Here is a 25469-nt window from a genome sequence, read left to right on the forward strand (position 1 = left end):
AAACAATAGAACATACAAGACATCACTATATTAAATGTACAGTATAAAATCCACAATATTACAATGTGTGTAAAGTGAGTGAGTGTGCGCATGTGAGTGTTTGTCTCCCAACAGTCCACGTTGTGCCAGGAGGTGTTATCAGTTTTTTAAAAATCTGATTTTACTGCACACTTGAGTTACTTGTTGTGGAAGACAGATCCATGACTACATGGAACTATGTAGTAAGTGCTGTGTTTCCCAGAATCTGGGGGACTGTGGAAACCTCTGGTGGCATGTCTAGTAACATGTACATTATTTTCATGATGTATGACCGCATTTCCTTCTGCAAAATAAAATATTCACAACCATAGTTTTGGCAAGATAACACAGACCAAGCTGAGATGTGTAAATATTAGGTCAAGAACCAACTGCCATGACCCAAATCACAGCATAATGTAACAGTAAATATAGATACTAGTTCAGTATCAAGAGTAAAGCATGGCCAAAGACAGGATGCCGGTTCATGTTAAAATGATTGCTGTTTAATTGATTAACTTAATGTACAAACAAGTGCTAAAAATATTTTTCATAACTGGCTAACCACAACATAACAGTTGTGGTCCCACACTGAATTTAACAGATTACAGACACACCGACACCAAAGACAGCGTATAGGAAGCGTGATTAAAATAAAGATACTGTTCCAGCTTTAGCAGCGACTGCATTCCCAGTAAACGCTGCATGTCAACCAATCAGAAAGTACCTTTACATTGTGCAATCTGTAATGCTTCAGCAATACAGATTGAATAGAGCCACTACAGAATACTTCAAAACACATGAATACATATTACTCTGTTGGAAATAGTGGTTTCAAAGATCAAGTGAAAGACGACATTCTGGAACATGTATTTTCATTCCATTTTGAAAACATGGCAAGTGGGGTTGTCTTGTTTGGATATGTTGAACACCGCTCTGCTTAGTAGGGTACATTGATCAGAATAAAGCAAAGTCACTGTAGGCTATACAATAGACATCAAACTCCAAAATATTCTTCATTACAAGGCATAGTGAAGAATCCAGAGCACATTGAGCATTCAAAATGCACTAAGCTGAGCCTGATATTACAGAGAGCTGCAGGTTTCTTTCCTATAGAACACCATGACCCAGATAGTCTTGCACTGTGGTTAACGTCACTATGTACATTTACTCAAGGCAGTAATTAAACTGTTGGGTATGGTGGATGTTATATTACAAGTGGTTGAATAGCAGATCTCCAATACATTTGCGCAATCTGCTTAAATCAGTTCCCAGTTATTCTTACACATGCAATGTGAGCCAATTACACACAAATCCAGAACAGTTTAGAGGGAAAATGTGTCACATAAACATGACTCATCTCTGAAAATAGACATAACATTGTAAGCATGTATTTTCCCCATTTAACTTCATTAAAACTAGATGCATTTACATTCTTTTAAATAAATATTTCATTGTCTTATCTACAATATAACTCCAACACAATATAAATAGGCTATAAGTGCAAATAAAGATTCCAAAGCTGGATCATGAGTCCTTGATCCCTCAAAGAACTAGCACACTTTACAAAATAAGTATACTACATCAATTCCATGGTCTCCTTATAAAACCAACCTTTTTAAATGAACCTGACATTTACACAATTAAAGACCAAGGCCAATGATTAGAGCTAAAGTTAGTGAGCGCCCATTGATTCTCCGAACCCGATGTTGTTCATGAACTCCAGATTACATTCAACACATCTGCAACCTAGTCTATGAAACCAGTGTTGACCTTTGGTGGTACGACTTTATCAAGACATTGGTGTCAAACTGCATGATATATTGTGAGTTTTTTTTTTATATTGCAAAGGATATGATTTCCTTAAATCTTATTTCAGAGGGGGTAAAACTGGCTTTGTGATGCATGGTCGCTCTAAAGAGCAGCTTCCATACATATGTGGGACTTTTAACATCAGAATGTAGGCGATGAGGCAGGCTTAGATTAAGAAAAAGTGATATGTGAAGTACACTGGAAACATGAAGTTATTAACTAATCAAGTAAGGCCACTCCTCATGCACAAGCTTCCAAATGGGAGAGAACCAATACATTGGTCATGAGGTTCCTAATCATCACATAATAAAGCTTCCTTTGAAAGGATATGAATCATTCCCGGTAATTGGGAAGGGCTGCTGCGTTCATAAGCGGGAGGGTAGTAGATGATTCGGAGGCACCGTCACAGCAGCCAGTTCTCTGTGACTCCTTTCTCAATGAAGCAGGAGCCGACTAAGGCAAATTAGGCTACTTAGCACTAAAAACAAAAACAAAACATCAAAATAAAATTGTTAGACAACTCCTGAAAAAATATTTATTTATATACTGATAATAACTATCTACCCAGCTAAACAAAAACCAACATGGACCTGTGGAACACAAACTGGATAAAATCTGTTGGACTTTGACACATATCACTGAACAGCTGCCACATGTCAGCTTGAAACAAAGTTTGAGATCATTATGTTTCAGTTCAAGGTTCATGCTCACCCTTCAAAAAAACTAAACATTTTGCATTTCACTGCCAATTCATTCTCAAATCACATTCCACCAACCTTTTCTTATTAAATAAAAACTGTGTGCTCAGAAGCCTTCTTACCATGGCAGAGGATGCTACAACTCATTATCTTCAGAGTTTTTAGTGGCCACATTTGATGAGTAGCCACCTCGAGAGCTGTAACCCAGAAGTCGAGCACCGGTCATCATCCGCCATTTCTCAACCTTAGAAAACCGCCACCATTGCCCACCACCTAAGTGACTACCCCTCTAGACCTCTTCAATGACACACACCAACCAGCTCAATGCTAAAAGAGCAATACACTTCTGACATGGCCATTGTCTTCACTTTGCTCCACTACTGTGACTGGTGTATTGATATCAAAACACCAGAAAGCTTTACAAACGTAAATTATGCAGCTTTGGCAGAAACCGGCATCAGTGGTAACAGTGCAAGAACACATGCAACTGAGCTCCAAACATTTATGAAGAAAAGAGGGAGGAGCCATGACAAAGCAAGCTTTGGTTGGATGTTAGTTAATGAAATGAGAACTTCTTACCTTTGTTTAACTTTGTAGACTGCAAATACTGCACCAAAAATAATGGCTAGAAAGAAAAATAAATATGAACCCATAAGTTATTATTCTGTTTAACATCAGAGGCAGTTCCTTTTTACTTGGCATACATTTTAAAACCAAAACATTCCTGCTCCTTTTCCCTTATTGTGAATATAATGAAAAAATAATATTGGTATGCCAGTAACAATAGCAAATTATTATTAAATAACTCAGACTGCACAAGAAACATAAAGTCTATACATTTGTGAGTATGTTAGACAATTATTTAATAGTACAGCAACTAGTACACAATAGTTGAACGATAACTTGATTTGAAAAGAAAGTTGCCAATCCAATGAAACTCTTCAGAAGAATAGTTCTGCGAATTTGACCAAATTCCCACTTATTAGCATGACGCTAATGTTAGACTGTAATAGAGTACAGTATCTTCCTTGATTGATGTTGTTATCCACATAGCATGTCATTCAAAAATAACATCTGCTGCAACTCACCAAGTCCACCTACAACACAGCCTGCTATTACCCCAGTGTTGTCTGTAAATAAATAAGCATACACAGAAGGAAGGTGACATGAATTTGCAGTGAAGATGACTCATCAATAGTCTAAATACTGCTTGAACCATCAAAACATTCCATCCTGTTGTGCAACAATCGATAGATAACATTAGGGATGGGCAGGGTTATTCAAATATGAATGGAGTTGTAGATATTGGACAGTGAGCGCTGAAAAATAACCTCAATTAGTCAAGCTACTTTAGCTAGCTAGCTTAACCACAATTTGATGCAGTCAAGGCACTATCAGATGGTATGATAACTTAAGGCAGCAACAAGTTTGTCGAACTAGCGCGAGTCGGTTTGGCTACTTTCTCGGTCTTGCTCTCCCCTCTGTGCCACACAGACGGTCAGATCGCAGCACACAGGCTCTCTCGTCATGCGAGCATTGAAGTAAACAGAAATAACACCAACATTTTCTTTACAACATCTATTTCGACTCTCCGGATATCTGAAAATATGATATTATTTGAATACTGAAATAATTTCAAATGCCCATCCTTACATCACCAACCGACTGCATTGTCGGGGGCTCATAAGTAAGCATTTCACTGTTGTATTCGGCACATGTGACTAATACAATTTTATTTGATTTAGATAGATGGCATCTGGGGCACAGCTTACTGTTGGCCTTTGGGGTTAGATCAGTGGGACGGGGTACACGATCTGTAACATAAAGAAGTGACATTGGGGTTAACACATACACTAATACAACATTCTGATGTTGGATAAAACAAATCAAAACAATGTAGTGAAAGAATGGAGGTGGTGTTAAGTGTTAGAGCTCGGCGATATGGGAAGAAAATATTCATATTGCGATACATTTCCTGAATTGATGCGATAACAATAGAACAATAAGTTCATAATGTGTAAGTCTATATTTATTATCATCCTTTAAACTAAACTACCAGTGTGATGGTTGTAGCCATCAATTGTCCCATTAACAATCATCCATATTAGCAAAAATGTCATTTCACATTTCTGTAGTATAGGCTACTTAACGTAATGAACGATATCAACAAAACGCGATATGGTCGCTGTAGAGAAGTTTATCATTCCAGCTCTAGTTAGTGGCATGGCATACTAGTCAACAAACTGGAGTTAAATTTCAACACATTATTTCCGTGTTAGAGGCCATGAGCTCACATAGCTCAAGGTAGGATTCAGCCGTTTGTGAGGACAGAGTGAGGATAACTTCATGCATTTGATATGGGTTAAGATTTTCTCCATGACCACTTGACAGGTACATTGTTACATATATTCAGATCACAATCAATCCTTTGTTTCAGGTGAAGGAGAGTCTGATGGAGAAAAGACACCATAAACTACCACTGGATGCCGTCCAGATTACATTTGAATGTATAATTCAAGTGTCAATGGAAGTTTAGACAAATAACTAGGGGAATTTAGTGAGCATACTAGGCTGTGTATACCACACAGAACCAATGACGATTCTTCACCTCAGCCAGAGACTGACATTAACTTGGTGTTAAGGTCATTCAAAAGCCTCAGACTATTACCACAAAGGATCAAAGGTTAGGCTAATACAATGAGTTAATGTGTTCGGTGACAAAGTGTTGGCATAATATCTTCTCTCTGTCAACACTAAAACAAATATGTGAAGGTCATTCAGCTGTACAACAGGCACTCTGATTTCCTGTAGGCTAGGTAATGATAGGGGTCAGAAGCAAAGCCATCGCAAGCACACATACATACATACATACATACATACATATGTGGACACCGCTTCAAATGAATGGGTTAAAAGGTGCGTAAAAATCGAGAACACAGCCATGCAATCTCCATAGACAAACATTGGCAGTAGAATGGCTTACTGAATCACAAATGGCCATGATTGGGAGTCCCAGGGGGCCAGCATTGTCCGAGTTTGGCCGGTGCAGGCCGTCATTGTAAATAATTTGTTCTTAAATCGACTTGCCTAGTTAAATAAAAGGTTCAAATAAAATAAAATACTGAAGGAGCTCAGTAACTTTCTATGTGGCACCGTCATAGGCTGTTATTGTGAAGTGGAAACATCTAAGAGCAAAAAAAAAAAAAAGTTCCAAAATGCCTCTGGAAGCCACGTCAGCTTCATGAAATGGGTTTCCATGGCCAAGAAGCCACACACAAGCCTAAGATCACCATGCGCAATGCCAAGCGTTGGCTGGAGTGATGTAAAGCTTGCCGCCATTGGACTCTGGTTCAGTGGCAACACGTTCTCTGGAGTGATGAAACATGCTTCACCATCTGGCAGTCTGACGGACAAATCTGGGTTTGACAGATGCCTGGAAAACACTACCTGCCCGAATGCATAGGGACAACTGTAACGTTTGGTGGAGGAGGAATAATGGTCTGGGGCTGTTTTTCATGGTTCGGGCTTAGTTCCAGTGAAGGGAAATCTTAACGCCACAGCATAAAATTACATTCTAGACGATTCTGTGCTTCCAACTTCTGTGGCAACCGTTTGGGCATGGACCTTTCCTGTTTCAGCATGACAATGCCCCTGTGTAAAGCACATTTTTTAAATGTATGGCACATGAGACACCCGTCTGATTCACGCCTGTCTGGATCCATTGCGGAGCCCGCAGGGAAGGCACACCAGTATCTCCAGTGGTACATTTACCGTTAATTACCATAATCTCTAATCGACAATGTTAATTTGGTTACGGTATTTTCAGTTAATGCATTCAAGAATATGCATATAATTGTCAGATTAGGATAGAAAACACTCTAAAGTTTCCAAAACTGTCAAAATATTGTCTGTGATATTATTATAATATATATATAAGTTTCTTATAATCAATCCTCAGGATAAAATATATATATATATTTTATCCTGAGGATTGATTATAAAAAACGTTTGACATGTTTCTGTGGACATTATGGATAGTATTTGGAATTCGTCTGCGTTGTCGTGACCGCTCTTTCCTGTGGATTTCTGAACATACCTTTGTTTGTTTATTTTTATATCCAAAATAACACGCCAATCTTTATGGATCAAAAGGAACATTTGTGTAACTGGGAGTCTCGTGAAAGGTAAACAATTAATTTGATTGCTTTTCTGATTTGTGACCAAACTACTTGATGCTAAGTGTACATAATGTTTTGTTGAGCGATCGATAAACTTACAAATGCTTGGATTGCTTTCACTGTAAAGCATATTTTCTAAATCTGACACGACAGGTGGATTAACAAAAGGCTAAGCTGTGTTTTTCTATATTGCACTTGTGATTTCATGAATATAAATATTTTCAGTAATATTCATTGAATGTGGCGCTATGCAATGTAGCGGTTGTTGATGACAATTATCCCGTTAACGGGATTGCAGCCATAACAAGTTAACAACAAGCTAAGCTGTGTTTTCCTATATTGCACTTGTGATTTCATGAAAATTAAATATGTTTAGTAATTTAATTTGATTTTGGCGCGCTGCAATTCAGCGGAGCGGGTGTTGATGAAAAAAATCCCACTAATGGGATGGGGTGCGTCAAGAAGTTAATGTCCCATTGGTAGTCTTCCCAGTAACTTGTCCATTTTATTGTCCAAAGATTGCATGTTTGCATGCAGAATTGAGGGGGTTTATTCAATAACCTCCGAATTTTCAGAAGTCAGCCTGCTCTCCGGCCTCTTTCTCCGCCTCTTCACACAGATCACTGGGGTCGGGGCCTGTTCCCGAGGAGCCATATATCCTCCGCCTCGGGCTCGTCAGAGCCATGAAAGAAAAATTATTATATTAGTCCATGGTGAGTAATCGCAGTCCTGATGTCTAGAAGTTATTTTCGGTCATAAGAGACTGTAGCGGCAACGTTATTATGTACAAAGAGTAAAAAAAATTATAAAAAGTGAAACGCAGATTAACTTCTTGCGACTAGGGGGCGATATTTAAATGTTTGGATGAAAAACGTTCCCGTTTTAAACAAGAAATTTTATCACAAAAAGATCCCCGACTATGCATATAATTGACAGCTTTGGATAGAAAACACTGACGTAACCAAAACTGCAAAGATAGTCTGTGAGTGCAACAGAACTGATGTTACAGGTGAAACCCAGATAAAAATCCAACCAGGAAGTGCTGTATTTTTTGAAACCGCCTCATGCCAATGACTCCTTATATGGCTGTGAATGAGCTACGAATGAGCTTACGTTTTCCACGTATTCCCCAAGGTGTCTACAGCATTGTGACGTCTTTTTACGCATTTCCGTTGAAGAATAGCCGTAAGGGACCATATTTAGCAAGTGGTCACATGGTGTCACCCGCAGAAAATCTTGCGTAAAATACTGAAGTAGCCATTTTTCCAATCGCTTCTTATGAGAAACCAATTGCCTCGACTGATATATTATCGAATATATATGTTAAAAACACCTTGAGGATTGATCCTAAACAACGTTTGCCGTGTTTGTCGATATTATGGAGCTAATTTGGAAAAAAGTTTGGCGTTGTAGTGGTAGCATTTTCCGGTCGATTTCTCAGCCAAGCATGATGAACAAACGGGAGCAATTTCGCCAACAAAAATATATATTTTTTGCTATCTAACTGGGAGTCTCCTGAGTGAAAACATCCGAAGTTCTTCAAAGGTAAATGATTTAATTTGGTTGCTTTTCTTATTTTCATGAAAATGTTGCCTGCTGCCAGCAGAGCCTAGCATAGCATTATGCCATGATATACTTACACAAATGCTTGTCTAGCGTTGGCTGTAACGCATATTTTGAAAATCTGAGATGACAGTGTGATTAACAAAAGGCTAAGCTTGTGTTTGAATAGATTTCATTTGCGGATCCGGGATTGCTAGTCGCAAAATGTTAAACAAAAAATAATTGGTTGTGGGCACGTAAAATGTCTGCCTTCTGCTTAGGCGCCATATTACAATCTTGTTAGTGCTAGTTTGACCACCTGAAGGCATCTTTGAGAAGCATTTGATAGCCTTCAACAGTAACTGTACTAGAGAATTTAAAACATTTTTAAGAACATAGTATATGGGACTGATTAAGAAATGTTGCTTAATTAATTTGATTAATATTATGGTGTTTCTATACCAAGAAAAACCCTTCAGGTTTCCGTTAAGATGGAACGGAAAATATGGTGTTGACGATCAGGAGTAGGCTACAGTACTGGCCTATTTAGTTAACTTCTTTGGGACTGGGGGGGTGGGGCAGTATTGACTAGCTTGGATAAAAAGGTGCCCAGAGTAAACTGCCTGCTACTCAGGCCTAAAAGCTAGAATATGCATATAATTAGTAGATTTGGATAGAAAACGCTCGGAAGATTCTAAAACTGTTTGAATGATGTCTGTGAGTATAACAGAACTCATGTGGCAGGCAAAAACCTGAGAAAAAAAATCCAACCAGGAAGTGGGGAAACCTGAGGTTTGTAGTTTAAGTCATTGCCTATCGAATATACAGTGTCTATGGGGTCATATTGCACTTCCTAAGGCTTCCACTAGATGTCAACAATCTTTAGAATCTTATTTGAGGCTTCTACTGTGAAATGGGGGTGAATGAGAGCTGATTCAACCAGTGGCATGAGCTGACCACGCGCACACACGTGAGAGCGACCTGCGTTCCCATTGCATTTCTGAAGACAAAGGAATTTTCCGGTTGGAACATTATTGAAGATTTATGTTAAAAACATCAGAAAGATTGATTCTATACATCGTTTGACATGTTTCTACGGGCTGTAATGGAACTTTTTGACTTTGTCTGGACCTAGTGATCGCGCCTCATGAATTTGGATTACTGGACTAAACGCGAACAAAAAGGAGGTATTTCGACATAAAATGGACATTATCGAACAAAAACATTTTTGTTGAAGATCAAAGGTAAGTGAATATTTATAATGCTATTTCTGACTTCTGTTGACTCCAACATGGCGGATATCTGTATGGCTTGTTGTGTCTGAGCGCTGTACTCAGATTATTGCACGGTGTGCTTTTTCCGTAAAGTGTTTTTGAAATCTGACACAGCGGTTGCATTAAGGAGAAGTGGATCTAAAATTCCATTCATAACACTTGTTATGAACACTTATGTTTTTCTGTAAATTGATGTGGCTCTCTGCAAAAATCACTGGATGTTTTGGAACTACTGAACATAATGCGCCAATGTTAACAGATTTTTGGATATAAATATGCACTGTATCGAACAAAACATACATGTATTGTGTAACATGAAGTCCTATGAGTGTCATCTGATGAAGATCAAAGGTTAGTGATTCATTTTCTCTATTTCTGCTTTTTGTGACTCCTCTCTTTGGCTGGAAAAATGGCTGTTTTTCTGTGACTAGGTGCTGACCTAACAATCGTTTGGTGTGCTTTCGTCATAGCCTTTTTGAAATCGGACACTGTGGCTGGATTTACAACAAGTGTATCTTTATAATGGTGTAAAATTATTGTATGTTTAAGGAATTTTAATTATGGGATTTCTGTTTTGAATTTGGTGCCCTGCAATTTCACTGGCTGTTGTCGAGGTGGGACGCTACTGTCCCACTTGTACCAAAGAGGTTAACACCCCCTATGACCTCGTTTCCACAGCAACCAGTGATCTGGGTCAACAGCATCAATGGGATCAACTTTTTTTCTACGACTACAAATCCTTTTCTTGTCGTCAAATCCCTGCCAAGTCAGGTAACCTAAGCGCTTCCAAATATGGAGTTGCAGGTTTGCTATATCTGTCATCTTTGTGCATCTCTTATGTGCAAATCTATATGGCAGTCATTTTACTTAAGGACCTTGGAAATGCAGTTATATATATATATAAAAAAATATTGTAATATATCCATTTACAAATACAAAAAAGGTGTTTGTTTTTGGATAGTGAACTGCATTTGTGGATAGTGATTTACATTTGTGAATTGGTACTTATTTTGTACTGATCATGATACACAAATACAAAATGCATGCTGTGAGTTGATATCATGATATTGATGCCATACGCTCCTGTCAATCTTGAGTAACAACAAACCTGATTATGCATAAAACTAGGCCTAAGCTACCTGGCCTAGGCTACCCGGCCTGCACACAGTGCAGGCTTACAAAAATGTGCCCGTTTGGGGATCTGAAACTATATCTGATTGTCTTAACGCACAATCACTGTGGAGCTTCTAAAAGTAATTGTTCTTCGCCTCAAAAAGCAAGTAAACAAAGTCCGTTTTTACATTCATTGAGAATGAAAATAGCTCCTCAATGTAGCATAATTGAAAAATCTTTAAAAAAGGCCTCGCATTAAAAAAGTCCTCGCTGATTACTTATCCTCACTGAGGCCCCAGCATATTTCATACAAGGTTGCAAGTTCACTAGTGCAAGCTTCAGGCAGGACCCAAGTTAAATATTTGATACAATGTTTCAAGTTCCTTGCAAACAGGCCATGCATAGCCAATGTGATTTATAGGATATTTATTTTGATCAGGATATTTTCTACCTGCGGCGCTGCAAAGTTTTTATTTGTTGGCTTTATGTAGGCTATTTTTACATATTGGCAATGGCAATAGAAGTTCCTTTACATTTCTATCATTTGCATTTAGATAGAATTTTGATTAACCACATGACATTGAGTTTCAGATATGAAGACTATTTTAAATTAAATGAAAGCGTTCCACAAAAATCTGCATATGAAAACCATAACTGGCACGCAGATCAGGAACAGTTTATGATTCTGGTTAGATGTGTGTCTTAGTTTTTAATTGCAGTGCTTAAAGCATCAGGCAAAGTAGTCTACACATAGGTGATTTTATTCAAACATAGAGTGTCTATATAGGTAAAAATGCATGTTTTAAAATTTCGACCAATCGACTCAGTCTATCCAATAATTTAATTTGGGGGTTGGGGACAGCCCTAAAACACACACACAAGATTCAAATGGACTCTACCTTGGATTGTGGTTCTCTTTGTAGTAGTGGGATTTGTGGTAGTCAGAAGGGCTATAAAGACATGACATACAATTAGGCCAGTAAATTAACTATTCTTGTGCAGTCTGTCACAACACTTTACTGCTGTGATCACTCAAATGCTTTAGTCAGCCAGTGTGGTCTGAGTAGTAGAATGGTATTGGACAAGATGGTCAACCTCCCAAAGTGTGAAAGTAGCAGAGGTCAATGGAAGGTAATTTTAAATGGGTAAAATATTGAACTTCAACACCAGTTTGTCATCAATCGTAACCAGCTTTGCTACTAAAAATGCAGAGGCCAATATCAAGGAATGGATCAAAAACAGAACAGAAATAGATGGAAACTAAAATGACCAAATCCAAACTTATAATGCATACAGAGAAAATAAATACTTGAGATTGCTATGCATATGGTGAAAAATAACAAAATAAATACTTGAGATTGCTATGCACAAGCATGCATATGGTGAAAAATAACAATTAGCATGAACATGAATTCAAATACCATCTTGCCTCATGAAAAGTAATTGTGTTTATATGAGTAGAGGTCAGTTCCATAAAAAAAGCCAGTTTGTCGACACATTGGTCTTCTGGTCATGAACACCAAATGATGCAAAATTTCTGAGCTAAAGTATACACTGAATTGTGTTAAATAACAAACAGTGAAATCAGTCTTACCTTTGCATGTTGGGTAAGGAGCTGACCAGCCTTCTATGTCACAGGTCAGACTGGCTTTTCCCTCCATCTCATATCCAGCATTACACCTATACGTCACAAAAGACATGTACGTATAGGGGGGACGGCCGTCAATCCGAACACCATTCACAACAACAGGAGGAAGACATGACACCACTGCAGACATAAACAAAGAGATCTCATTAGCTGCTGTTTTGAGGTGAACAACATGACAAAAGTATATTATTTATTGGTTTTAGACTACTTGAAGCAATAAACAATGTTGTTATAATCACCCATTTATGAATAATGCAACTAATTATTATCTATCAAATAAATAGGGTAGATTCTATTGAAACCTACTTCCTCTGAGCTCAATGTTGCATCATGGTTATTAGATTAGGCCTACACATTAAACATGCTTTAGACTGCTTGATTGCCTGTCTCATGCACATCTGTGATAATGTTTGATTTTATTAAGCTAGATACTGTGATATTTACACATTTATCTTTCAGAGGAGGTCATCTGGAACTTGATCATGACTGTGTGGTGGAGGAAAAAAGTGGAAGCCCAAATAGATTTTATCAGTTTAAGCAACTTGTGTCAAACTCATTCCATGGGAGGCTGAATGTCTGCGGGTTCTCCTCCCTTGTACTTGATTGATGAATTAAGGTCACTAGTTAGTAAGGAACTCCCCCTCATCTGCTCATCTTAATTAAAAGGAAAACCAGTAGACCCTCCATGGAGGGTGAGTTTGACACCCCTGGTGTAAGCAGTTCATTATTGTTTTATTAACAATCATACTTATAAAAACAGGGGAAAAGGAAAGCTTTCAACATACTTTTACACTCCGGTGGAGCTGGCTGGAATTCTCCATTCTCACTGCAGGTTATGTATTTAGTTCCAACCAGAGTGTAATCCTTCTCACAGTCATATTGCACTACACTTCCATAGTCATACGTATCATCAGGTGGGACAACAGGCCCACCGTTGACAATGTTTGGGGGCTTTCCACACTTCACCACTGCAGATTAGAGCACAACAGCAGTTATGAAGAGATGACTCAGGCACATGCACAGAACTGTTAATGTTATTTTCACTTGACACGCTCCTTCAGATTACCAACCTTCACATACAGGAACTCTGCCATCCCAGCCTCCAGCCATACAGGTCCTTACACCGCTGCCCACAAGCACATAGCTGAAATATAGAAAGATTAGACAATACGAGACACTTTTTACAACTTTGCTTTCATGATAGTAAGGGTTACAACAGAGACTGTTCACAGCTCTGATCAAAATAGTAATAACAGATGAAATTGAAATACTTTTTGTTTAGCTTTTAGGGAGGAGAAGTTTGATTAAGGCCTATTTGGAAAAATCACTAAATTAGGCCAACAAATGGACAGCTTTGTGAAAATGTTGACATGTTAATTCTAAAAAAATAAAATAAAACATTGAATAACATCTAAGACTGAAGAAAGCACTGACCCAGTGTTACAGGTAGCAACTACCTGGTCTCCAAACAAGATCCCCTCAGAGAGATTAAACTGGCCGTTCATCACTTCTCCTGGGCTGCCACACGACTTCCCTGAAACAACCATAGAGAAAACCAGTCAGACTTTCAAAATGACAGAGTGAGAAAGAGTTTAATGTTAACACAAAACAGGTTAGAATTCCAGGCTAGTATTTCAATTAGATTTAAGGATGGGCAATGAATATATCAAGTTGAGTGGGTAAGTAAAAACTGGAAATATTTACAAGAATATGGCACAAATTTCCAGAACAAAAATAAATAGACGATTATATTACTTTCGCATTTCAGTTTCACTTCACTCCACACGCCAGCAGTACAGGTGACTGGCGTAGATCGTCCTGTACTGGCATATCCAATTGCACACTGAAAAGTGACTTTTGCGCCATCTACAAATGTCTCTTGCGTGATGAAGGCATCTGACAAAACCATGTTTGGCCCTCCTATGGGTTTGGTACAGTTTTTAGCTGAAAGAAGTGGAGACAAAATGGAATTCTGTTAATGACCAAGATGAACAAATACAGGAGACAACATTTTCAATTCAACCCACAAACTGTTGTAGTTTAAGCTTTAAACCACCATCTAGACAGAGAGAGATAAAAAGAAATAGGATTCTATACAGAAATGACCCCACCTTGGACAGTGAGAACAATCAAGGCCAGCTGGACCATCCATATCGTCAAGGGCCAACAGATGTTTGAGGGCTGCATGACATTATTTTCCTGTAACAAGCAGCAGCACACAATTTCCTGGATTGGTTGGTTTGCTTGTACTGCAAAGTTTTTTTCAGATCGCCACCTACGTAGACGAATTTCTCTAAATATCCACTTGCCGTAATCACGCTGTTGAGAAGGAAAAACACACACTGTCATACAAAAATCTTTGAGTTAGGGTAGCCATACAGATAACTAACTTTAGCTAGCCTAACTGGTAACGTTACTAGTGAAGCCTGGGACAAAGCACAATCAAACTTGCCTAAAACAATGTAACTGCCATGGAAACGCGTGGGGGAAAGGGCCATGGGGGAAATATCCCGAATCTCCTCATTGCCCCAAGCAAAATGTACCTACATTTAGGCTATTGTTTGTGTGAATTTCAGACTGTGGGGGATTACACTTGTATGGATGTTTACCCCAACACATGTTCATGTCATCATTGACATGACTACCAATATCTGTATGCTAGCTATGCTAACCAGCTTATACAAACAGGAGTAAGCATTTAGCATTCACTTCTAAATCTGAAAAAGGGACAACTATGTTATACAGCGAAAAACAGCCCAATGCAATATACACTGCTCAAAAAAAATAAAGGGAACACTTAAACACCACAATGTAACTCCAAGCCAATCACACTTCTGTGAAATCAAACTGTCCACTTAGGATGCAACACTGACAATAAATTTCACATGTGCTGTGTGAAAATGGAAATGGAATAGACAACAGGTGGAAATTATAGGCAATTAGCAAGACACCCCCAATAAAGGAGTGGTTCTGCAGGTGGTGACCACAGACCACTTCTCAGTTTCTATGCTTCCTGGCTGATGTTTTGGTCACTTTTGAATGCTGGCGGTGCTTTCACTCTAGTGGTAGCATGAGACGGAGTCTACAACCCACACAAGTGGCTCAGGTAGTGCAGCTCATCCAGGATGGCACATCAATGCGAGCTGTGGCAAGAAGGTTTGCTGTGTCTGTCAGCGTAGTGTCCAGAGCATGGAGGCGCTACCAGGAGACAGATCAGTACACCAGGAGCTGTGGAGGAGGCCGTAGGAGGGCAACAACCCAGCAGCAGGACCGCTACCTCCACCTTTGTGCAAGGAGGAGCAGAAGGAGCACTGCCAGAGACCTGCAAAATTACCTCCAGCAGGCCACAAATGTGCATGTGTCTGCTCAAACGGTCAGAAAACAGACTCCATGAGGGTGGTATGAGGGCCCGACGTCCACAGATGGGGGTTGTGCTTACAGCCCAACACCGTGCAGGACGTTTGGCAAATTCGCCACTGGCGCCATGTGCTCTTCACAGATGAAAGCAGGTTCACACTGACTACGTGACAGAGTCTGGAGACACTGTGGAGAACGTTCTGCTGCCTGCAACATCCTCCAGCATGACCGGTTTGGCAGTGGGTCAGTCATGGTGTGGGGTGGCATTTCTTTGGGGGGGCCGCACAGCCCTCCATGTGCTCGCCAGAGGTAGCCTGACTACCATTAGGTACCGAGATGAGATCCTCAGACCCCTTGTGAGACCATATGCTGGTGCGGTTGGCCCTGGGTTCCTCCTAATGCAAGACAATGCTAGACCTCATGTGGCTGGAGTGTGTCAGCAGTTCCTGCAAGAGGAAGGCATTGATGCTATGGACCGCCCGTTCCCCAGACCTGAATCCAATTGAGCACATCATGTCTCGCTCCATCCACCAACGTGGCGTTGCACCACAGACTGTCCAGGAGTTGGCGGATGCTTTAATCCAGGTCTGGGAGCATGCCCAGGCGTTGTAGGGAGGTCATACAGGCACGTGGAGGCCACACACACACACTACTGAGCCTCATTTTGACTTGTTTTAAGGACATTACATCAAAGTTGGATCAGCCTGTAGTGTGGTTTTCCACTTTAATTTTGAGTGTGACTCCAAATCCAGACCTCCATGGGTTGATACATTTGATTTCCATTGATAATTTGTGTGATTTTGTTGTCAGCACATTCAACTATGTAAAGAAAAAAGTATTTAAGAATATTTCATTCATTCAGATCTAGGATGTGTTATTTTAGTGTTCCCTTTATTTTTTTGAGCAGTGTATATAGACCAAATTATTTGGACAACCATACAAATGAGTGGATTCGGCTATTTCAGCCACACTTGATGCTGACGGTTTATAAAATCGAGTGTACAGCAATGCAATCTTTATAGACAAACATTAGCAGCCTTACGGAAGAGCTCAGTGACTTTCAACGTGGCACTGTCATAGGATGCCACATTTCAAACAAGTCAGTTGGTCAAATTTCTGCCATTGGACTCAGTGGCAACAAGTTCTCTGGAGTGATGAAACATGCTTCACCATCTGGCAGTCCGACGGACAAATCTGGGCTTGGCAGATGCCAGGAGAACGCTACCTGCCCAAATGCATAGTGCCAACTGTAAAGTTTAGTGGAGGGGAGTGTGTCCTGGTTCGGGCTTAGCCCCTTAGTTCCAGTGAAGGGAAATCTTAACGCTATAGCATAAAATGATATTCTGGACAATTCTGTGCTTCCAACTTTGTGACAACCGTTTGGGAAATACCCTTTCCTGTTCCAGCATGAGGAATGCCTCTGTGCACAAAGAGAGGTCCATACAGAAAGCGTGTCGAGATCGGTGTGGAAGAACTTGACTGGCCCGCACAGAGCCCTGACCTCATCCCCATCGAACACCTTTGGGACAAATTGGAGCACCAACTGCGAGCCAGGCCTAATCGCCCAACATCAGTGCCCAACCTCACTAATCCAAGCAAGTCCCCGCAGCAATGTTTCAACATCTAGTGGAAAGCCTTCCCAGAAGATGGATGGATAAAAGTGGGGACCAACTCCATATTAAATACCCATGATTTTGGAATGAGATGTTCGACGAGCATGCACTACATGACCAAAAGTATTTCCAAAATCAGACTTGAGTAATTAGTTACGGTTTTCCATTACATCTAGAGCATTTGTGACTGTAGCAGGAGCTAGCAACCATTTCATTCATTTTTTTGCCGACCTTCACTGACACCTGTCATATTCAATGCGTGTTGCACGTTCGTATATTCATCAGTTATTCAGCACTCTGACACACAAACGAGAGTTCTCTGAAATCAGAGTAGATAGCCAAAATGAATTTACAAAGTTTATTCTCAAAGTCGCGGGGATGTCACGTCCTACTTTTATCAGTACACTCATAACCTAAGAATGACAAAATATCTATTAAATCAAATAACCGTATGTCGCAAATAAGCCATACATGTTTTTGTTGACCAGATTCAACACTCCATACAAAGTCATTTTTTGGTGAGCGAAAAATCGCCACCTGCTGGAGGGAGACAGATTCTCCGCTGAGTTGGGCCCCTCTCTTTGGGTGTGTTCGTAAATTTACTCTGGTATCTACTACTATTTCAGATAACTCTCGTCTGAGTCTGCCAGAGCACAAGAATGCGCAACACCAGTTGAATGTTGGCAAAAATACTTAATTAAAATTGTTGCCAGCAGTACAGTTACAACGCTCTAGATAACATGAAAACAGTCTAATCAGCTCTGCTAGTGCGAGTAAAATTGTCAGTGTGCAGTGTTCTCTCGGTGTCTGGAAGTAGCTAGCAAGCTAGCCAACTTTTGCCAGTTAGCTTGGGTGCTTAACCGACGTGAGGTCAGAATGGTCGAATCAACCCCACTTCTCGGCCAGAGTGCACTCACGAGTAGGCTGGACAATGGAACAAGTCAAAATTCACCCAAGGATGAAAAACGGCCAAAGAATGTTGAACAATGACTGTTCTGGCTGTTTAAAAATCAGTCACATATTGAAAAAGAGGACAGGGACATTTTTTTGTTTGTTTAGGGTATACACCTTTTTCTGGAGAAGAAAATCATTAACCATGGAGCAGAAACATTTTGAATTTGATGGCTATGTGCCAGCCATCACTAATACTGTGACAGGGAACCCAAACCGGCTGCGTGCGTGCGCCATCGTGCATAAATGTATTTTGTCCCCCCACAACAAATGCGATCATGACATGCAGGTTGAAAAACTCAACCAATTACATTAAATTTGGGGACAGGTCAAAAGGCATTAAACATGTATGACAATTTAGTTACCTAGCTTGCACAGGCAACTAATTTGTCTTATTTAGCTAGCTTGCTGTTGCTAGCTCATTTGTCCTGGGATAAACATTGAATTTTTATTTTACCTGAAATGCACAAGGTCCTTTACTCCGACAATTAATCCACACATAAAACTGTCAACCGAATCATTTCTAGTCATCTCTCCTCCTTCCAGGCTTTTTCATCTTTGACCTTAACGTAAACTCACCCCATTCCATACAAATGTGCACAACCGCAACATTCAAACGAGGCAACAAAGAAAACTAATGGGACTGTAGCGACTGTGTTGACGTCAAAATCTGGGGTGTGAACTAGGTTTCTACTCAAGCGTTGATCAACTAATCAAATCGTATTTGTTATACACACATGGTTAGCAGATGTTAATGCGAGTGTAGCAAAATGCTTGTGCTTCTAGTTCCGACAATGAAGTAATAACCAACAAGTAATCTAGCTAACAATTCCAAAACTACTACCTTATAGACACAAGTGTAAGGGGATAAAGAATATGTACATAAAGATATATGAATGAGTGATGGTACAGAGCGGCATAGTCAAGATACAGTAGATGGTATTGAGTACAGTATACACATATGAGATGAGTATGTAAACAAAGTGGAATAGTTAGTGGCTAGTGATACATGTATTACATAAAGATGCAGTAGATGAAATAGAGTACAGTATATACCTATACATATGAGATGAATAATGTAGGGTATGTAAACATTATATTAGGTAGCATTGTTTAAAGTGGCTAGTGATATATTTTACATAATTTCCCATCAATTCCCATTATTAAAGTGGCTGGAGTTGAGTCAGTGTGTTGGCAGCAGCCACTCAATGTTAGTGGTGGCTGTTTAACAGTCTGATGACCTTAAGATAGAAGCTGTTTTTCAGTCTCTCTGTCCCAGCTTTGATGCACCTGTACTGACCTCGCCTTCTGGATGATAGCGGGGTGAACAGGCAGTGGCTCGGGTGGTTGTTGTCCTATATGATCTTTATGGACTTCCTGTGACATCGGGTGGTGTAGGTGTCCTGGAGGGCAGGTTGTTTGCCCCCGGTGGTGCGTTGTGCAGACCTCACTACCCTCTGGAGAGCCTTACGGTTGTGGGCGGAGCAGTTGCCGTACCAGGCGGTGATACAGCCCGACAGGATGCTCTCGATTGTGCATCTGTAGAAGTTTGTGAGTGCTTTTGGTGACAAGCCGAATTTCTTCAGCCTCCTGAGGTTGAAGAGGCGCTGCTGCACCTTCTTCACGATGCTGTCTGTGTGGGTGAACCAATTCAGTTTGTCTGTGATGTGTACGCCGAGGAACTTAAAACTTACTACCCTCTCCAATACTGTCCCATCGATGTGGATAGGAGGGTGTTCCCTCTGCTGTTTCCTGAAGTCCACAATCATCTCCTTAGTTTTGTTGACGTTGAGTGTGAGGTTATTTTCCTGACACCATACTCCGAGGGCCCTCACCTCCTCCCTGTAGGCCGTCTCGTCGTTGTTGGTAATCAAGCCTACCTACCTTGTGTCGTCCGCAAACTTTATGATTGAGTTGGAGGCGTGCGTGGCCACACAGTCGTGGGTGAACAGGGAGTACAGGAGAGGGCTCAGAACGCACCCTTGTGGGGCCCCAGTGTTGAGGATCAGCGGGGTGGAGATGTTGTTGCCTACCCTCACCACCTGGGGGCGGCCCGTCAGGAAGTCCAATACCCAGTTGCACAGGGCGGGGTCGAGACCCAGGGTCTCGAGCTTGATGACGAGCTTGGAGGGCACTATGATGTTAAATGCCAAGCTGTAGTCGATGAACAGCATTCTCACATAGGTATTCCTCTTGTCCAGATGGGTTAGGGCAGTGTGCAGTGTGGTTGAGATTGCATCGTCTGTGGACCTATTTGGGCGGTAAGCAAATTGGAGTGGGTCTAGGGTGTCAGGTAGGGTGGAGGTGATATGGTCCTTGACTAGTCTCTCAAAGCACTTCATGATGACGGAAGTGAGTGCTACGGGGCGGTAGTCGTTTAGCTCAGTTACCTTAGCTTTCTTGGGAACAGGAAAAATGGTGGCCCTCTTGAAGCATGTGGGAACAACAGACTGGGATAGGGATTGATTGAATATGTCCGTAAACACACCAGCCAGCTGGTCTGCGCATGCTCTGAGGGCGCGGCTGGGGATGCCGTCTGGGCCTGCAGCCTTGCGAGGGTTGACACGTTTAAATGTTTTCCTCACGTCGGCTGCAGTGAAGGAGAGTCTGCATGTTTTGGTTGCGGGCCGTGTCAGTGGCACTGTATTGTCCTCAAAGCGGGCAAAAAAGTTATTTAGTCTGCCTGGGAGCAAGTCATGGTAATGGCACTATAGTATTGGAGAAAAGTTGAAAAAAAAAAAAAAAAAAAAAACTGACCCTCCGTTACATCGTGATGTGTCATGTCGTAACGTACAGCACTCATAAAGCAACTATTTCTGTCTTACGATCTCCATCCACCAGGTGTAGCACAGTAATTTTGTGTGTCATCACTGCATGCGATCATCATTCCCAAAGCCGCTGTTTACTTCTAAGATCACTTTAGCACCGCACTAAAAACCGATTCAAATTCGACACAAACCTTCAAAATAGGTATGTATTCACACATTATATAAACTCTTTATAGTGTTTTATTTACATTTAGAGGCGATTAGGTGACGAGTTGGACAGATCGAGTGAAAAAAAGCAATTTTCCCACAAAACATCTCTCCTTTTCACTATCACGCATTAGCTTCGCTTCCCCACCTGCCATTTTTTAAAAGACCCGACGCGGCTCATTGCCTGCTTGAATTATGCAGAAACGGGCAGCGTTTAGGTCATGTAATTGAATCTGTTGGAAAGGGGAGAAATTGTGCTTTACAATGGCATTGACATCACAGTTGATCTGGAAGTATTACGTTTTTGGGGCGCTAAAATAAGGGCAATTGTACGGACCAAGGCGATGTACGAGTTTACGTTATATGGTGATTGGCATCTAAACTTTCATAGCATTACCACAACAACGGCAAAACAGTTAGTCTTTCAATCACCCACGTGGGTATAACCAATGAGGAGATGGCACGAAAGGCAGGACTTGCACCGCGATAAGCGTCAGAAATAGGAATTACTTCTATTTTAGCCCTTGGCAACGCAGACGCTCGTTGGCTCAATAATCGAATAACAATAATTGCACACAAAGTAGACTACACTTTTTTATTTTTTTTTATTTTTATTTCACCTTTATTTAACCAGGTAGGCTAGTTGAGAACAAGTTCTCATTTGCAACTGCGACCTGGCCAAGATAAAGCATAGCAGTGTGAACAGACAACAACACAGAGTTACACATGGAGTAAACAATTAACAAGTCAATAACACAGTAGAAAAACAAAGGGGGGAGTCTATATACAATGTGTGCAAAAGGCATGAGGTAGGCGAATAATTACAATTTTGCAGCTTAACACTGGAGTGATAAATGATCAGATGGTCATGTACAGGTAGAGATATTGGTGTGCAAAAGAGCAGAAAAATAAATAAATAAAAACAGTATGGGGATGAGGTAGGTGAAAATGGGTGGGCTATTTACCAATAGACTATGTACAGCTGCAGCGATCGGTTAGCTGCTCAGATAGCTGATGTTTGAAGTTGGCGAGGGAGATAAAAGTCTCCAACTTCAGCGATTTTTGCAATTCGTTCCAGTCACAGGCAGCAGAGTACTGGAACGAAAGGCGGCCAAATGAGGTGTTGGCTTTAGGGATGATCAGTGAGATACACCTGCTGGAGCGCGTGCTACGGATGGGTGTTGCCATCGTGACCAGTGAGCTGAGATAAGGCGGAGCTTTACCTAGCATGGACTTGTAGATGACCTGGAGCCAGTGGGTCTGGCGACGAATATGTAGCGAGGGCCAGCCGACTAGAGCATACAAGTCGCAGTGGTGGGTGGTATAAGGTGCTTTAGTGACAAAACGGATGGCACTGTGATAGACTGCATCCAGTTTGCTGAGTAGAGTGTTGGAAGCCATTTTGTAGATGACATCGCCGAAGTCGAGGATCGGTAGGATAGTCAGTTTTACTAGGGTAAGCTTGGCGGCGTGAGTGAAGGAGGCTTTGTTGCGGAATAGAAAGCCGACTCTTGATTTGATTTTCGATTGGAGATGTTTGATATGAGTCTGGAAGGAGAGTTTGCAGTCTAGCCAGACACCTAGGTACTTATAGATGTCCACATATTCTAGGTCGGAACCATCCAGGGTGGTGATGCTAGGCGGGGATGCGGGTGCAGGCAGCGATCGGTTGAAAAGCATGCATTTGGTTTTACTAGCGTTGCCAATAATAAGGTAGCCGAGGAAAGCAGAAAGGTCTAAATGCCAACAATAGCGAGGCAGGCATTGTGACACAGAACAATCGGCTGGGAATAGAACATTCGGAAGGCGAGTCCAATAGAACTAATGAGCTGGCAGGGTGAAAAAAATTCACTAAAATTGGGCATGTATTTTTCGCGATTTACTATAGAACTACGGCAAGCAGCTGGGACATATAGTAATATTACTTAATTAACTGTGTTCCACGACGCATGCAATTACATCTATTTTTATAAAAGCGTTACAAATGGAACGTGTCCAGCCTATACACAGATAGCTAAACCGCCCAAAGTATTCGCAACCCAACTCCACCGTGATGCTAACGGTACAACAGCTAACTAATTAGCCAGGCTAGCAAAACCATAGTCAAATAGTATCTACTGCGTTACCTAGCTTTGTTATTTTGTATTTTCGTGATTTTATTGAAAATAGTTCAGCAGTATGGCACGAGGGGTGTGACATGTTATGGCCAAAAGAGAACAGCAATGGCGTATTGTAGGCACTAACTCCGCCATGCCATGGTTCGTTGGGAAAAGCCTATAGACAGAGAGGAAGAGGTATTGTGTTTGTAAATTCACTCTGGAGTGCCAGAGTGCGCTCTGGGCGTTCGTAAATTCAGAGCGTTGTCAATTGTCCATTTGTAAATTCAGAGCGTTTTCGCTCTCTGACTAGTCGTATTTGATCAACTCCATTGATGTCTAGTTTGAGGAAACACTCGGATATTGTAGCTGGATCAGCTTGCTACCGTGTTAGTGTCCATTGCTAGCTAGCACTTTCTCTAATTTCCAATAATGATAATCTATGGTATTTGGAAGTCTTACCTTATTGTTCAAATGGTCTGTCCACTTTCTTCAAAAAGCTGCTCCGTCGAATATGTATTCTAACTCACTGTTCTGGCTTCTTCTTCTATGCTATCATGGCGGTCCGCAAACAATCGACAATCGTTTAAGTGCATGCCGCCACCTACTGGGCTGGAATGTACGATCAATCATGATCTGCCCAATTCTGTACTACCATGAAAATAAAATCGAAACCCAAATAAATCCCTAATAATTTCTACCCCCCCCCCCCCCCCCCCAAAAAAAAACTCCACCTCCCCAACACCCCTACCCCATTCAACTGTGTATATATATACATATATATATATCTCATGCTGAATCACTCCCCCCTTAGAATTGTTCAGCACGTCAACAACCATTTCAACAGTAAACATGTTATCTATTTTGTCGTCTCAACAATAACCTTCAAGCTGTCATTTCTGCTTTCCACAACTGAGTCGTATTGATAACCTTACCAATAAAAGCTAGTCAACTTTATTCATTATCAAAGTGTCCTTTGACACTGCAAGTTCATTCCTCCAAACCATGCCAGGACCAGCAGAAACACCAGTCCCAACATTAGGTCCACTTACTACAGGAGCAGCCATGGAAGCTCATAATGTAAAAAATATATATAAAAAAATAAATCAAACTTTGTCACATGCGCCAAATACAACAAGTGTAACCTTACCGTTAAATATTATCTTTATTTAACTAGGCAAGTCAGTTAAGAACAAATTCTTATTTTCGATGATGCCTAGGAACAATGGGTTAACTGCCTTGTTCAGGGGCAGAAGGACAGATTTTTACCTTGTCAGCTCAGGGATTTGATCTTGCAACTTTCCAGTTACTAGTCCAACGCTCTAACCACTAGGCTACCTGCAAGCCCTTAACCAGTAAACAGTGCAGTCCACACTGTAGTCTTACAGCAACTGCTTACGATATATCATGACTAATTCTATATCTCTGAGCCTCTCTGCACCTGGCATCCACCAAATGCTGCACTATGTTCCACCCCCATAATTACAACGCTTAACCTTCACATTGCTACCACATTCACCGTAACCACGTTCCCTTCCACACCTGGCACAGCTTTTACTTCCTTTACATTGAACAGCTACATGTCCCATTCTTTTGCATTTATAACACCTTAATGGGGATGGGACAAATTATCTGACATTGAATTTAAGGAATCCTATATGTACTTTTCCAGGCATAACCTTCTTAAACCTCAGCAGCACTGATAGGCTTTCATTTCTTTGACCTTCTTTCCTACAGACTAACATTTTGGCCTGAATCACTCTTTCTCCATTTTTTTCTTAAATATCATCTATGGACATATATTGGTACCTCAGTGATGACTCGCCTCAATCTAGCATAAGCACCAGGGACATGGCTTTTAATCTTCTTCCCATTAAACTTTTCCATTGTCAGAATCTTCTCTTGCTGAGCCTGGCTACCACAAAATGTTAACAATATACCATTTCCAATTAACCAAGCTAATTTCACTTCATCTACAGCATTAGTTAGTCAGATAGGGTGTAAGTGAGGCCCTGTGGTCTCATCAAACACTATCACTACTTTTCACTCCAACACATCATTACTCTTGCTTCCTACCTTGGCCCTCTTTATGCTTTTGTTTTACTATGATCTCTCTTCTACCGGTCTTAATATATTTTTTTTTATATAACTAGGCAAGTCAGTTAAGAACAAATTCTTAATTACAAGGACAGCCTAC

General features: G+C 40.8%; 1 protein-coding gene across 11 annotated transcripts; it reads right to left on the reverse strand.

Annotated features, from left to right (window-relative positions):
* Window positions 1-499: 499 nt before the first annotated feature.
* Window positions 500-24247, reverse strand: LOC118966083 (membrane cofactor protein). 11 transcript variants are annotated; one of them, XM_036988565.2, is made up of 13 exons: window positions 23735-24247; window positions 14392-14599; window positions 14036-14224; window positions 13715-13814; window positions 13351-13424; window positions 13066-13248; window positions 12227-12400; window positions 11532-11582; window positions 4298-4339; window positions 3614-3655; window positions 3105-3150; window positions 2648-2722; window positions 500-2305 (listed from the first exon to the last, which is right to left on the reverse strand). In XM_036988565.2, the coding sequence occupies exons 2-12, from the start codon at window positions 14465-14467 to the stop codon at window positions 2662-2664; spliced, it is 1038 nt and encodes a 345-aa protein (XP_036844460.1). In that variant the 5' UTR covers window positions 14468-14599; window positions 23735-24247; the 3' UTR covers window positions 500-2305; window positions 2648-2661. The 11 variants fall into 11 exon arrangements, with proteins under 11 accessions (XP_036844460.1, XP_036844461.1, XP_036844463.1 ...); XM_036988566.2 differs by having other exon boundaries at window positions 14392-14479; window positions 23735-23853; XM_036988568.2 differs by lacking the exon at window positions 11532-11582 and having other exon boundaries at window positions 23735-24054.
* Between the last annotated feature and the right edge of the window lie 1222 nt (window positions 24248-25469).

The sequence above is a fragment of the Oncorhynchus mykiss genome, chromosome 9, assembly GCF_057628025.1.
Source record: "Oncorhynchus mykiss isolate SJ-2025 chromosome 9, ASM5762802v1, whole genome shotgun sequence".
Taxonomy (NCBI): Eukaryota; Metazoa; Chordata; class Actinopteri; order Salmoniformes; family Salmonidae; genus Oncorhynchus; species Oncorhynchus mykiss.